Below are 12,972 nucleotides of genomic sequence, written 5' to 3'. Positions count from 1 at the left end.
ATGATTTCTCATGTCTCTTCTACTCCTAAATTCTATGATTTTTAGGGAGAAAATTCCCTTCAGCATTCCTGGGATATATATCTAATAGTCCCATATATTGTGAAACTTCCCTATTGACGATAAAGAGGGATGGGGAAGGCTACAAGTAAGTATATCCTCCTATTTTCTCTAACCTTTGAAACTTTTCCCAGGAGAGAAAGGACAGTAATTAACTGGCTTTTGCAGAATTTGAGGAAAGCTGATCCTGCAGCTTTTCAGCTATAATTTCTTAACTCAGACTTCAGCAACTTCAGATCTTCTGCATCTTCAAATACCTCTTTTGTGTGTGCCTTTGTTATCCTTTACCTTGAAGATTTGTTTTTCTAAATTTCCCTTTCTCATCACAGAAATAAAAAAAAAAATACCTTCCTTGATTTGTGTTGCTGTGGTTTAGCAAATAATTCATACAAAGGCACAAAGGGATGATAGAGTTGACAAGACCACCTTGGAAATGGATTTTTAAAACTTAGTAACCCAGATTAATAAAAGGTGTTTTGAATGAGTACTTCTCTGGGTCATCCATGATCAGTTATCTACTCACTAAAAAATAAAATAACACAGAATCAGAATCACAAATGTACATTATTTACTCCCCTCTTCTTTTTTGAAATAAAGACCCAGAGCATTCCCTTCTAGTTGTGTATGTTGAAACTGTGAATGTTTGACATAAGAAACTTCAAGTTCAATGACCAAATTTCTCATTGAATTGATGTGATGTACTTCATTTATTTATCCATAAATCTGGGCCCAAAGAACAACACTAGTATATAACAGCTAGGGCAGGTGCTAACTGTGGGGTTCATAAATTTATCTTTCTATGGAAGCATTTTTGAACTGAATTGCTTAATATTTCAGTAGTATGAGTGTAGAGAATAGATGCCTGTAGGTCCAGTTGTCTCACTAGGCAGTTGAACATTGTTGTGAATGTAAGCCATGGAGCTTTTGTCTTGCCCTTTTCCTGACTCCTGTTTATTTTCATAGGTTCTCTTTGTAAAGAGTCCTTTTCTGGCCAAGTTTCTTCTTCATCACTCATGCCACTTACTCCATTCTGGACTCTCCTTCAGTCGAATGTGCCTGTGCTTCAACCTCCATTACCTTTGGAAATGCCACCACCCCCACCTCCACCCCCAGAGTCCCCTCCTCCCCCTCCCCCTCCCCCTCCTCCTGTAGAAGATGGTGAGATCCAGGAGGTAGAGATGGAGGATGAGGGAAGTGAAGAGCCTCCTGCCCCAGGAACAGAGGAGGATACTCCATTGAAACCTTCCACACAAACCACAGTTGTAACTAGCCAGGTGAGAAATGCTCTTTGGCATTCCGAAGGGTTTCTGGGGACTGGGGCATGACTGACACCCATGTTTTATATTAGAAGAGGATGTTTAACTAGAGCTTTTAGCCACTGACTAGATTCTCTTCTGTTTCAGAGTTCAGTTGATTCTGCCGTCTCTAGTTCTCCTTCCACTAAAGCAATAAAAAGAAAAGCCACAGAAATTAGTAATGCAGTAGTTCAGAGATCAGCTACCATTGGTAGTTCTCCAGTCCTCTACAGCCAGTCAGCTATAGCTGCAGGTAAGCATTGTGATTGAAATCTGTTTTCCTGAACATATTACATCTTTGTTTTTGGAATTAGATGTCGTAAAAGGCTTTTAGATATCATGTAAAGGCTTTTCATTTGTTTTTCTTCCAGTTACTGAAAACTACTGTTAACAATTTGACATGTTCCATATTGTTTTCTGTGCACTTACATGACCTCAGTAATTTTGATAATTTAAGTACCTTAATGCTGAAGTGCCTGGCTAGCTCAAGTCCGTAGAACATGGAACTCTTGATCATGGGGTCATGAGTTCAAGCACCACGTTGGGCTTAGAGCTTTTTTTTTTTTTTAAAAAAGAAAAAAGTACCATAATACTAAAGTATTCAGAAATACTTTGCTGCCAGAAAATGTGGCTGTATTTTTTGAGGAGAAGGTATATTGGCATCATTTTATAGGGGATCTAACCCCCAAATTCCTTTTCCATCTTTTCTTTGTTTTTGCTTTGTCAGAGTGTCCTTCTTAATAGTTTTATTTTATGGTTTGTATGTTAGGTCATCAGGCAGCAGGGATTGGACACCAGTCTGCAGGGATTGGACACCAGGCAATATCTGTTAGCCATCCAGCAACAGGAATGGGTCATCAAGCCAGAGGAATGACCCTACAGTCAAATTACCTAGGACTGGCAACAGCTCCTGCAATTATGAGCTATGCTGAATGTTCTGTCCCAATGGCAGTGACTCCCACATTGCAGCCAGTCCAGGCCCGAGGTGCTGTGCCTACCACTGCCATTATTGAACCACCACCTCCTCCTCCTCCGCCACCACCACCACCACCACCGCCAGCTCCCAAAATGCCACCATCTGAGAAGACAAAAAAAGGAAAGAAAGATAAGGTACAGTAAATCTCTCCCAAGTTTTTATTTTAAAATTTTTATTATTGAAGTGATATTCATGTAAAAACCAACATTTTAAAGTATATAATTCAGTAGCATGTAGAAGTATGAGTTCTCCAATTTTGTATGTAATTTTCAGTATTGAGTATTTAGGCCCCCTTGTAAGTTACGAATTTATTCAGCTTTTCTATTTATGCATAAAAAGCCAGTGGAGTTTTGATAGGGATTTCATTTCATGTCTGAATTGTTTGGGTCATACTGCCATTTTAACAATATTGGATTTTTCAGTCTGTGAACACAAGATTCTTTCCATTTATTTAGGTCTTCAGGGTTTTTTGGGTTTTTTTTTTTTTTTTGGCAATTTTTTGTAATTTTCAGTGTAGAAGTCTTTCACTTCCTTTCCTAAATTTACTCTTAGGTATTTTATTCTTTATTCTGTTGGATACTATCATAAGTGATTGTCTATTTGGTTTACAGTTTTAGCATTATATAACGTCCTTTTTCATCTTTTGTAACAGTTGTTTACTTAGTCTCTTTTATATTAATGTTGTTAACCCTTGCTTTCTTTTGGTTACTATTTGCATGGAGTCTGTTTGTCCTTTTACTTTAAATCTGTGTATATCCTTAGATAGAAAATTAATGTTTTACAGACATCACCACTTCAATTCTGTTTTTTTGTTTACTTGTTTTGAGGGAGAGTGCGCACTTGCGATGGGGCAGAGAGAGAGAGGGAGAGAATATCTCAAGCGACTCCACCACTGTCAGCACACAGCCAGGCACGGGCTCAATCCACAAACTGTGAGATCATGTCCTGAGCCAAAATCAATAGTCAGACCCTTAACTGACTGAGTCAGTCAGGCTCCCTATTCAGTTCTGTTTTTTTAAATCCATTCTGCCAGAATACATCTTTTAATTGGAGAGATTTATTTACATCAGTAAATTACTAATTTATTATCAGTAGTTATTGACAGGGAAGGACTTACTGTTGCCATTTTGTTACTTGTTTTCTGTATGTATTCTGAAGATTTTTTTGTCCTCATTTCTCCTCTCACTGCCACCTTTTGTGTTTAGTTGATTTTTTTAGTGACACATTTTGATTTTCTTGTCATTTCCTTTAGCATACGTTCTATATTCATTTTTTTTTTAAGATTTTTTTAAAAAGTGTGTTTTTTTTTTTTTTTAATGTGTATTTATTTTTGAGAGAAAGACAAAATACGAGTGGGTTAGGGGCAGAGAGAGGGGGAGACACAGAATCCGAAGCAGGCTCCAGGCTCTGAGCTGTCAGCACAGAGCCCAACGTGGGGCTCGAACTCACGAGCTGTGAGATCATGACCTGAGCTGAAGTTGGACGCTCAACTGACTAAGTCACCTAGGCGCCCCTATATTCATCTTCTTTATGAAGTCATGGGTATTATATGTAATGTGCTTAAGTTACAATCAGTTTTAAACTGATACACTCTATTGCAGACAAAAACCACTCCTATATAGCTGCATCCCACTCCATTATGTTATTGGTGTTATAAATTATATTTCTACATAATGTGTGCCCAGTAACATAGCTTTGTAATTACTGTTTATGCTTTTGTCTTTTAAATTCTGTAGAAGAATAAAAAGTAGAGTTACAAACCAAAATCACAATCCTACTGATTTTCATATTCCTGTGTTTACTTTATCAGAGAACTTTATTTTTTTGTATGACAACTTAGGTATTTAGCATCATTTCACTTCAACTTGAAGAACTCCCTTATGCATTTATTGTAGGATAGGTCAAGCAATAATGAACCCCAGAGCTTTTGTTTATTTAGGAGTATCTTAATTTCTTCTTCATTTTTGAAGGAAAGCGTTGCCTGTACAGAATTCTCAACTTTTTTTTTTTTTTTCTTTGATCACTTTAAATATATCATCCTGCTGCCTTTGGCCTGCACTGTTTCTTCCAGAAATCCTGATAATCTTATTAAGGAACCTTTGTACATGACAGGTCATTTTTCTTTCACTGCTTTCAAGATTCTCTTTGGTTTCTGACAAGTTATGTGTCACAGGGTGATCTTTTGGGGCTTATTCTACTTGGAGTTTGTTAGACCTCTTGGGTATGTATATCCATGTCTTCATTAAATTTGAGTAGTTTTTAGCTATTTCTTTTTAATTTTTAAAAAATTTATTTTGGAAATAGAGCATGCAGACAAGCGGGAGAGAGGGGCAGAGGGAGAAAGGGAGAGAATCTTAAGCAGGCTCCATGCTCAGCACAGAACCCAACATGGGGCTCAGTCCCACATGACCCTGGGATCATGATTTGAGCCAAAATCAAGAGTTGGATGTTCAACCAGCTGAGACACCTGGGTGCCCCTTGGCTATTCTTTTTCTTTTTTTTGTTTATTTATTTTGAGAGAGAGAGCATGCACACTAGTGGGAGATGGGGAGAGACAATCCCAAGCTGATGCCACACTGTTAGTTAAGAGCCCAGCGTAAGGGTCAATATCACAAACCATGACATCATGACCTGAGCTGAAATCCAGAGTCAGACACTTAACCAACTGAGCCACCTAGGCACTGTGGCTTAAAATATTTTATTTCTTTTTTTTAAATTTTTTTTTTTCAACGTTTATTTATTTTTGGGACAGAGAGAGACAGAGCATGGACGGGGGAGGGGCAGAGAGAGAGGGAGACACAGAATCGGAAACAGGCTCCAGGCTCTGAGCCATCAGCCCAGAGCCTGACGCGGGGCTCGAACTCACGGACCATGAGATTGTGACCTGGCTGAAGTCGGACACTTAACCGACTGCGCCACCCAGGCGCCCAATATTTTATTTCTTAAATTAAGTTCTGCCCTTTTCTTTCCATATTCCTAGGATTCCCATAATGCATATATTAGTCCACTTAATGGTGTATTATAAATTAGATTCTGTTCACTTTGCTTCATTTTCTTTTTTTTAATCTCTGAAAATGCACTTATGTATTTTCTTCAGATTCTTATATAAATTCTAATTAGTTAACATATACAGTGCAATATCGGTTTCAGGAGTAGAATTCAATGGTTCACAGTGTTTTTCTTTTTGCTCTGCAGACTCCATAATTTCAAATGACCTACCATCAATTTTGCTGATCCTTTCTTCTGCCTATCAGAGTTGGCTGTTGAGCTAATGAATTTTTCAGTTCACATTTTTCAGCTTCAGAATTTCTATTTGGTTTGCATTTTTTTATATCTACCTGTTTGTTGATAATCTCATTCATGTGTAATTTTCCTGATTTCCTTTAGTTCTTTGCCTTTATTTTTCTTTAGCTCTTTGAATACATTTAAGACAACTGTTTTAAGGTCTTTAGTGAGTCTGAAATATGTATTTATGGTTGGTTTCTAGAGATTTATTTTGTTCCTTTGAATGGACATGTTTGCCAGTTTCATCTGTGCTTTGTGATTTTTTTCTTTGTTGAAAATTAGGCATTTGGCAAAACAACTGTCTCTCCCAGTCTTTGCACATGCATTCTCTTTGTAGAAAGACCTTCATTAAGAAGCCCAGCATGAAGGTTTAGATCTCTTTGGGCCTTTTCTGGGCATCTGTATCCCCTGTGTAGATTTTTTTTTTTTTTTTTTTTTTAAGAGTGTGCAAGCATGAGAGAGAGGTGGGGGGAGACAGAGAATCCTAAGCATGTCCTAAGTTCAGTGCGGAGCCCGACACAGGACTCAGTTCTACAACCCTGGGATCATGATTTGAGCCAAAATCAAGAGTCAGGCACTCAACCAACTAAGCCACCCAAGAGGCCCCCCATCTGTATACATTTAATTTATTATTATTTTTTTTTTAGTTTATGTATTTTGAAAGAGAGAGAACTTGTGTGTGAGCAAGCAGGGGAGGGGGAGAGAGAATTCCAAGCAGGCTCTTTGCTGTTAGCACAGAGCTGGACGTGAAGTTCGAACCTGCAAATCATGAGATCATGACCTGAGTTGAAACCAAGAGCCGGGTGCTGAATCAGCTGAGCCACCCAGATGCCCCTAATTTTTATCTTCCTGTCTTACACCTTCTTTTTTCCGAGGAGCTTTATATGTTGTTTAGTATTCCGCTGCCCATAATCTCTGCTCCTAGGTATCCACAAGACTGCAGTTTCCCTGTGGTTTTCACAATGCTGCAGTACCTGCTGCTGCCTTTCATGGCTTCCAACCTGAGATTCAAAATATGCTGCCATTACCGCTTGAGCTCCAAGTTAGTCAATGTACCGAAACCAGTCCTTCAGGCAGCCACAGACAGAAGAGAGAATATTTTACTCTTTTCCTTCCCTCCTCAGGTAGGGAACTGAGAATTGGGCTGTTTCATCCCAACCACACAGGAGAGGGTGGTGCAAAGGCAAGCAAACATGTCACAAAATTTCCTACCGTTTTGAGTGTGACTTTTTTTTTTTTTTTTTTTTTTTTAGATTTTATTTTTATGTATTCTTTAGACTTAACATGGGTCTCAAACTTAGAACCCTGAGATCAAGAGCCCTATGCTCTACCTACTGAGCTAGGCAGGTGTCTCAGTGTGGCTTCTTGATTGAGTGTTCTCTTGTTTGCTGCAGATCTTCAACTTGTTTCCAGAGTTCCCATAAAGCGATTTTAGTCTGTATTTGTTTTCATAATGTTTCCTTGGGGAAACAGGGCCTGGAGCTTCATGGTCTTCCATTTTACTGATGTCACGTCACATTCAGTGGCCACTTTTGAATGCCCTGATGACCCAAAGTTTCTCATCAGCTTTTTCTCTGTGTTGGCACTTTATCTGCCTGAACCAGAATCATTTCTCCAGGGATCAGCAGGGCAAATTCATTTGCCTTACCATGGTTAAAGGAACCTTACTGAATGAGATATGTGTTCACACAGAATAGGCCATGTGATTCCACTTGAAACCCCTTGTCCAAGTTAGTATTCTGGTTTCAGAAATTATCTGGAAACGAAGTAAATATTATGGAAGTCAATGATAACAGTTAGAACACTGTCTTTAATATAGTGTCAAGGTCTATACTATAGCATATATGGTTCTCCTGAGCCAGCATACTGTTTACCACCTCCATATCTTTGCTTTGTCTACCAGTCCCACTACTTTTTGTTCTTTACACAATTAAATGTTAGGACAACCAGTGCTGGGGAATCATTTCTTGTATGAAGCCTTCCTTGACACTCTTTCTCCAATTCTCCAAAGATTTCATGCAGTAAGTAACTTCTTAGCCGGTCATTCTTTAATGGTTTTGTAAATAATACTTTAGGAAATCCAGAATTCTAATTTGTTAATATGTCATTTTTATGTACTTCATATTAAAACAACGATAATCTTATCTTTCTTGTTACAGGCCATTTTAAAAGAATATAAAATAATATACTTACTTCCTTGGATGTTCAAGAATATTTGAAATGCATGTTTTCAATCTTGTTGCTGAAGAATTTTGTGTGCAGCTTACTAGAAAATAAGCTAGGGTCGCCTGGATGGCTTAGTTGGTTAAGTGTCTGACTCTTGGTTTTGGTTCACGTCATGATCTCACAGTTCATGAGTTCAAGCTCCACAGCAGAGCTTGCTTCAGATCCTCTGTCCCCCTTTCTCTCTGCTCCTCCCCTGCATGTGTTCTCTCAAGAATAAAATAAAACATTTATTAAAAATATCAAGTGTCCTAGGGGCGCCTGGGTGGCTTAGTTGGTTAAGCACCAAACTTCTGCTCAGGTCATGATCTCAAGGTTTGTGGGTTCGAGCCCTGCATCGGGCTCTGTGCTGACAGCTTAGAGCCTGGAGCTTGGTTCAGATTCTGTGTCTCCCTCTCTCTCTACCTCCCCTGTTCACGCTCTCTCTCTCAAAAATAAACGTTAAAAAAAAATTAAAAATACCAAGTGCCCTTAAAAAAAAAAAAAAAGGCTAGAAAACAAGTCCTAGCCATTGGATCTTTATTCATCTTACTGCCTGTTCCCCTGTAAAAATGTGCTGGAACAGCCATTGCAGGGGCCCCTGGGTGGCTCAGTTGGTTAAGTGTCCAAGTTTGGCTGCAGTCATCATTTCATGGTTCTTGTGTTCAAGCCCCGTGTCGGGCTCTGTGCTGATAGTGCGGAGCCTGCTTGGAATTCTCTCCCCCTCTTTCTGCCCCTGTCTAACTTGCACTTTATCTCTCTCAAAATAAATGAACTTTAAAAAGAAAAAAACAGCCAGTATAATTCTTTATCCATGGTTTTGGATGTGATTGGCAATAAATAACTTCTAAAACAACTTATTTTCCCATGACAGGAATCAAATGTGATAAAATTTTTCACAAAACCCATAGAAGTCAAAAGGAAACAACGACTACCTAGAGCTTTGGATTTTAGTCATGTTTGACAGTGTTCAGTGAGAGGTCATACCTCACCGAGCCCTCTGTCCACTTATGACTGTTATTAGTTCATGTTACTTTTTACACGTATGGTTCCATGCTAACCCCAGGTGGGCTGTTTTGGAGCTTGTTGGCAGGGTATGTATGCAGTGTGTGAGGCTGAACCACAGGTGAAATGACAGCCTGGAGTGTGGGGGTGTGTGGGGCTAAAGGTGTAAACACAACAGATGGAGCACTCAGTTCTCCAGAACGTTAAGAACTGTCCGTTATAGTCAAAATATGGTATTGAGCAGAGAGCAAAGTAATAGAAGACTGAAAATCTAAAACTTACTTTCTCAGATTTTGGGGAATTAAGAAATATCTCTCAAGTGCAGGCAGGAAAAACAGGGTGGGCCCCCATACCTGGTCCAAGAAGAGCCCAGCAGCAGTTAATCACACCTACCACTCAACTGCTTGTTGTGTTTCTAATGTAACCTGGTCAGGTCTTCAAGTACATAGCTCTTCAAAATACAGGGATAAAAAACAGGTTTCCCCCCATGTCTGATACAGGAGCCTTTGAATTTCACATAACTAATCACAGATTCAACAAATTTGGTTTTTGGTTTTATTTATTTTTTTAACATCAGGTTTTTTTGTTTTTATTTTTAATGTTTATTTACTTATTTATTTTTGAGGAGGGAGTGTGCAAGAATGAGTAGGGGAAGGGCAGAGAGAGATGGAGAATCCGAAGCAGGCTCCAGACTCCGAGCTGTTAGCGCAGAGCCTGATGTGGGGGCTCTAACTCATGAACTGTGAGATTATGAACTGAGCCAAAGCCGGATGCTTAACTGAGTTGAGTGAGCCACCCAGATGCAGGTGCCCCTCAACAAGTATATTTTTAAGGCATACTATTTGTCAGGCATTCTCCCCAGAAGCTGGGGATGCAGAATTGAATCAAATGTTTGTGGGGGAATACAAAAGAATACAAACCAAAGAAGTAGGGGAATGGGGTTGGGGAGACAGATAAGCAAATGCATACATGTTTGGTGCTTTAAAATGCAGTGAGAAAAAACAAGCAGTGTCAGGACAGAAAGCGGTCTTTGGGAGGTGGTGCTGTTTCCAGTTAGGTTGGTCGGGGAAGGCCTCTTTGCTAGGGTGCCATTGATCAGAAGCCTGATGATAGTGATAGAGCAAACCGTGTTGGATATATGTAGGCCTACTTTTGCTACTTTCACAAGATTTTTTTTTACTCTGAAAGTAAATACTTACTATAGAAAAAAATTAGAAAATGAAGATGAGCCAAAAAAATTTTATTATATCTCCTCTTAGAACCATTCTTACCATTAATATTTTGATACATCTTGCTTTGTAAATATTTGTTGTTAATTGACTTTGTTGCTGTTTCCAGGAAAGCTGGTCATTTGTTTCTCAGCTCTATTTTACTTAATGTGAACACTGCATTTAGTAAAATTTGCAAGAGGAAACACTGTAATTCTGAGATAAGGGCAACAGTTTTGAATTCCATAGAATAATGAGGCTGAAGGAAATTTTTCTGACCTAATTTTATAAAAACACATTTATGGGGGCGCCTGGGTGGCGCAGTCGGTTAAGCGTCCGACTTCAGCCAGGTCACAATCTCGCGGTCCGTGAGTTCGAGCCCCGCGTCGGGCTCTGGGCTGATGGCTCAGAGCCTGGAGCCTGTTTCCGATTCTGTGTCTCCCTCTCTCTCTGCCCCTCCCCCGTTCATGCTCTGTCTCTCTCTGTCCCAAAAATAAATAAAAACGTTGAAAAAAAAAAAAAATAAAGTTAAAAAAAAAAAAACAAAACACATTTATGGGTGGTTTTTTTTTTTCCAGTTTTTAGAATTTTGACCAAGCATTAATTAGATTTATAGTTGGTAGAAATTTCGGGCAAGAATTTATAGTAGTATTTATTTTTTGTGTTTCTGTCCTTTTGATTTTTTTTTTTTTTGTCCTTTTGATTTTAAAGTTTACTTATTCCTTATATGTAAGAAGAACCTTGATCTTGTGTGGATCTTACTTCCATATTTTATGTATTTTCTTCCTTCTGACCTTTACCCTTTGTTCTAGGCAAAGAAGAGTAAAACCAAAATGCCGTCTTTGGTAAAGAAGTGGCAGAGTATCCAGCGTGAGTTAGATGAAGAGGAGAACTCTAGTTCCAGTGAAGAGGACCGGGAATCAACTGCACAGAAGCGAATCGAAGAGTGGAAACAGCAGCAGCTGGTCAGGTAAACGAAAGCCCCCAGATGAGTGGGTTATGGTGGTGGTTTTAAAGCAGCAGTCATATTCTTTAAGTCACAATCCTTAATTTTTGATATATTTTACAAACCTTTATCTAAAAGTTTATAATTCATAATGATTATTTCCCTGTGATAATTATGATCTACCCTTTTTCAAAATTATAGATATCAAGAGTTTAAAATTTTTTTTAATGTTTATTTTTAAGAGAGAAAGACCATATGAGTGGGGGAGGGGCCAAGAGTGAGGGAGACACAGAATCCAAAGCAGGTTCCAGCCTCTAAGCTGTCAGCACAGAGCCAGACCCAGGGCTCAAACCCACAAACTGTGAGATCATGACATGAGCTGAAGCCGGGCACTTAACCGACTGAGCTATCCAGGCATCCCAGAGATAACAGTTTTAATACTTTATCCTACTGATTGTTTCTCTTAAGCAAAAAGACTGTCTTTAACATACCTGTCTTAGCATACCAGGAAAAATACCTGTCCCACTTACCATGTAGATCCAATAGACCCTTTCATAAATTTTTTTTGAAATTATTTTACAGGGGCACCTGGTGGCCCAGTCGGTTAGGCATCTTGATTCTTGATTTCAGCTCAGGTCATGATTTCACGGTTCATGGGATAGAGCCCCACGTTGGGCTCTGTACTGATAGGGCCTACTTGGGATTCTCTCTTTCTCTCTCTGCTCTCTCCCCCTCTCATACTTGCATGCATGCCCTTTCTCTCTCAAAATAAATATTTAAAAATTTATTTTGCAAATAATTTACAGAAGTTAAAGGGAGGGGGAGGGGTGTGCCTGGCTGGCTAGTCAGTAGAGAATGCAACTCTTAATCTTGGGGTTGTGTTCAAGCCCCACTTTTATTATTATTTTTTTTAATATTTTATTTATTTTTTAGAGAGACAGAATGGGAGTGGGGGAGGGGCAGAGAGAGAGGGAGACACAGAATCCACAGCAGGCTCCAGGCTCCGAGCTGTCAGCGCAAGAGCCTGATGTGGGGCTTGAAATCTTGAACCGTGAGGTCATGACCTGAGCCCAAGTTGGACGCTTAACCGACTGAGCCACACAGGCGCCCCTGTTCAAGCCCCGCTTTGAGTGCATAGCTTACTTAAAAAAAGATTTTTTTTTTTAATTTTTTTTTTTTCAACGTTTATTTATTTTTGGGACAGAGAGAGACAGAGCGTGAACGGGGGAGGGGCAGAGAGAGAGGAAGACACAGAATGGGAAACAGGCTCCAGGCTCTGAGCCATCAGCCCAGAGCCTGACGCGGGGCTCGAACTCACGGACCGCGAGATCGTGACCTGGCTGAAGTCGGACGCTTAACCGACTGCGCCACCCAGGCGCCCCAAAAAAAGATTTAAAAAGGGAAGGGGAGAAAACTTCATTAGAGATTTTTCTAAGAATTTAAGCATAGCTAACTCAAAATTTTTTCTTTATTTTCTCGGTTTTAAAGGTGTCCAGGCTAAAATGAGTAACATTCTTTGGATGCAACTAATTGTTTATTTGTTACAACATAACCTGGAAGATACTCATCTCATAAATAGTGCTGCCATATTTCAGATTCATCTTTGATAGGTTCTAGCTTATCATTGCTTCTGGTTCTTAACATTTGCAACATTCATAAATGTAATACTTAACGAAACCATTTGGAAGAGGATAGCCATCTTTTGTTTCCTAATTGAAGGCATTTTTAGTTTTAGATATATAAACACCAATTAGAATGGTCACTGTAAGAGGTTTTTTGTTCCTAAAATATCTATTTCTGCAGTCATTATATACCTGCTTTCAGCATTTGTCTACTTGTAAACCCTCTGAAATGAATTTTAGCATACAGCATCATAAAACCTGAAGGATTCCTGTCATGTGTCATTTTAGGGAAATGACATAGTCCTGGTTCTTTTTGTTTGTTTGTTTTTTGTTAATATTTATTTTTGAGAGAGAGCATGAGCAGGGGAGGAACAGA

At 39.2% G+C, this 12,972-nt stretch overlaps 1 protein-coding gene across 2 annotated transcripts in view; it reads left to right on the top strand.

The window, feature by feature from the left end:
- FNBP4 (formin binding protein 4) overlaps positions 1-12,972 on the top strand; it is a 42,490-nt gene that overhangs the window by 26,952 nt on the left and 2,566 nt on the right. For both annotated transcript variants that reach the window (XM_047069989.1, XM_047069988.1), the window contains exons 13-16: positions 1,021-1,331; positions 1,461-1,605; positions 2,122-2,462; positions 10,841-10,998. In XM_047069989.1, coding sequence (XP_046925945.1) covers positions 1,021-1,331; positions 1,461-1,605; positions 2,122-2,462; positions 10,841-10,998 — 955 coding nt within the window. The remainder of the gene's footprint in view (positions 1-1,020; positions 1,332-1,460; positions 1,606-2,121; positions 2,463-10,840; positions 10,999-12,972) is intronic.

Source organism: Lynx rufus, unplaced genomic scaffold (genome assembly GCF_022079265.1).
Source record: "Lynx rufus isolate CCGP_SWC_20201006 ecotype Redwood Valley unplaced genomic scaffold, mLynRuf1.p SCAF_9, whole genome shotgun sequence".
Taxonomy (NCBI): domain Eukaryota; kingdom Metazoa; phylum Chordata; class Mammalia; order Carnivora; family Felidae; genus Lynx; species Lynx rufus.
The sequence above is the reverse complement of the archived record's forward strand: the minus strand, read 5'-3'. Positions and strand labels throughout refer to the sequence as shown.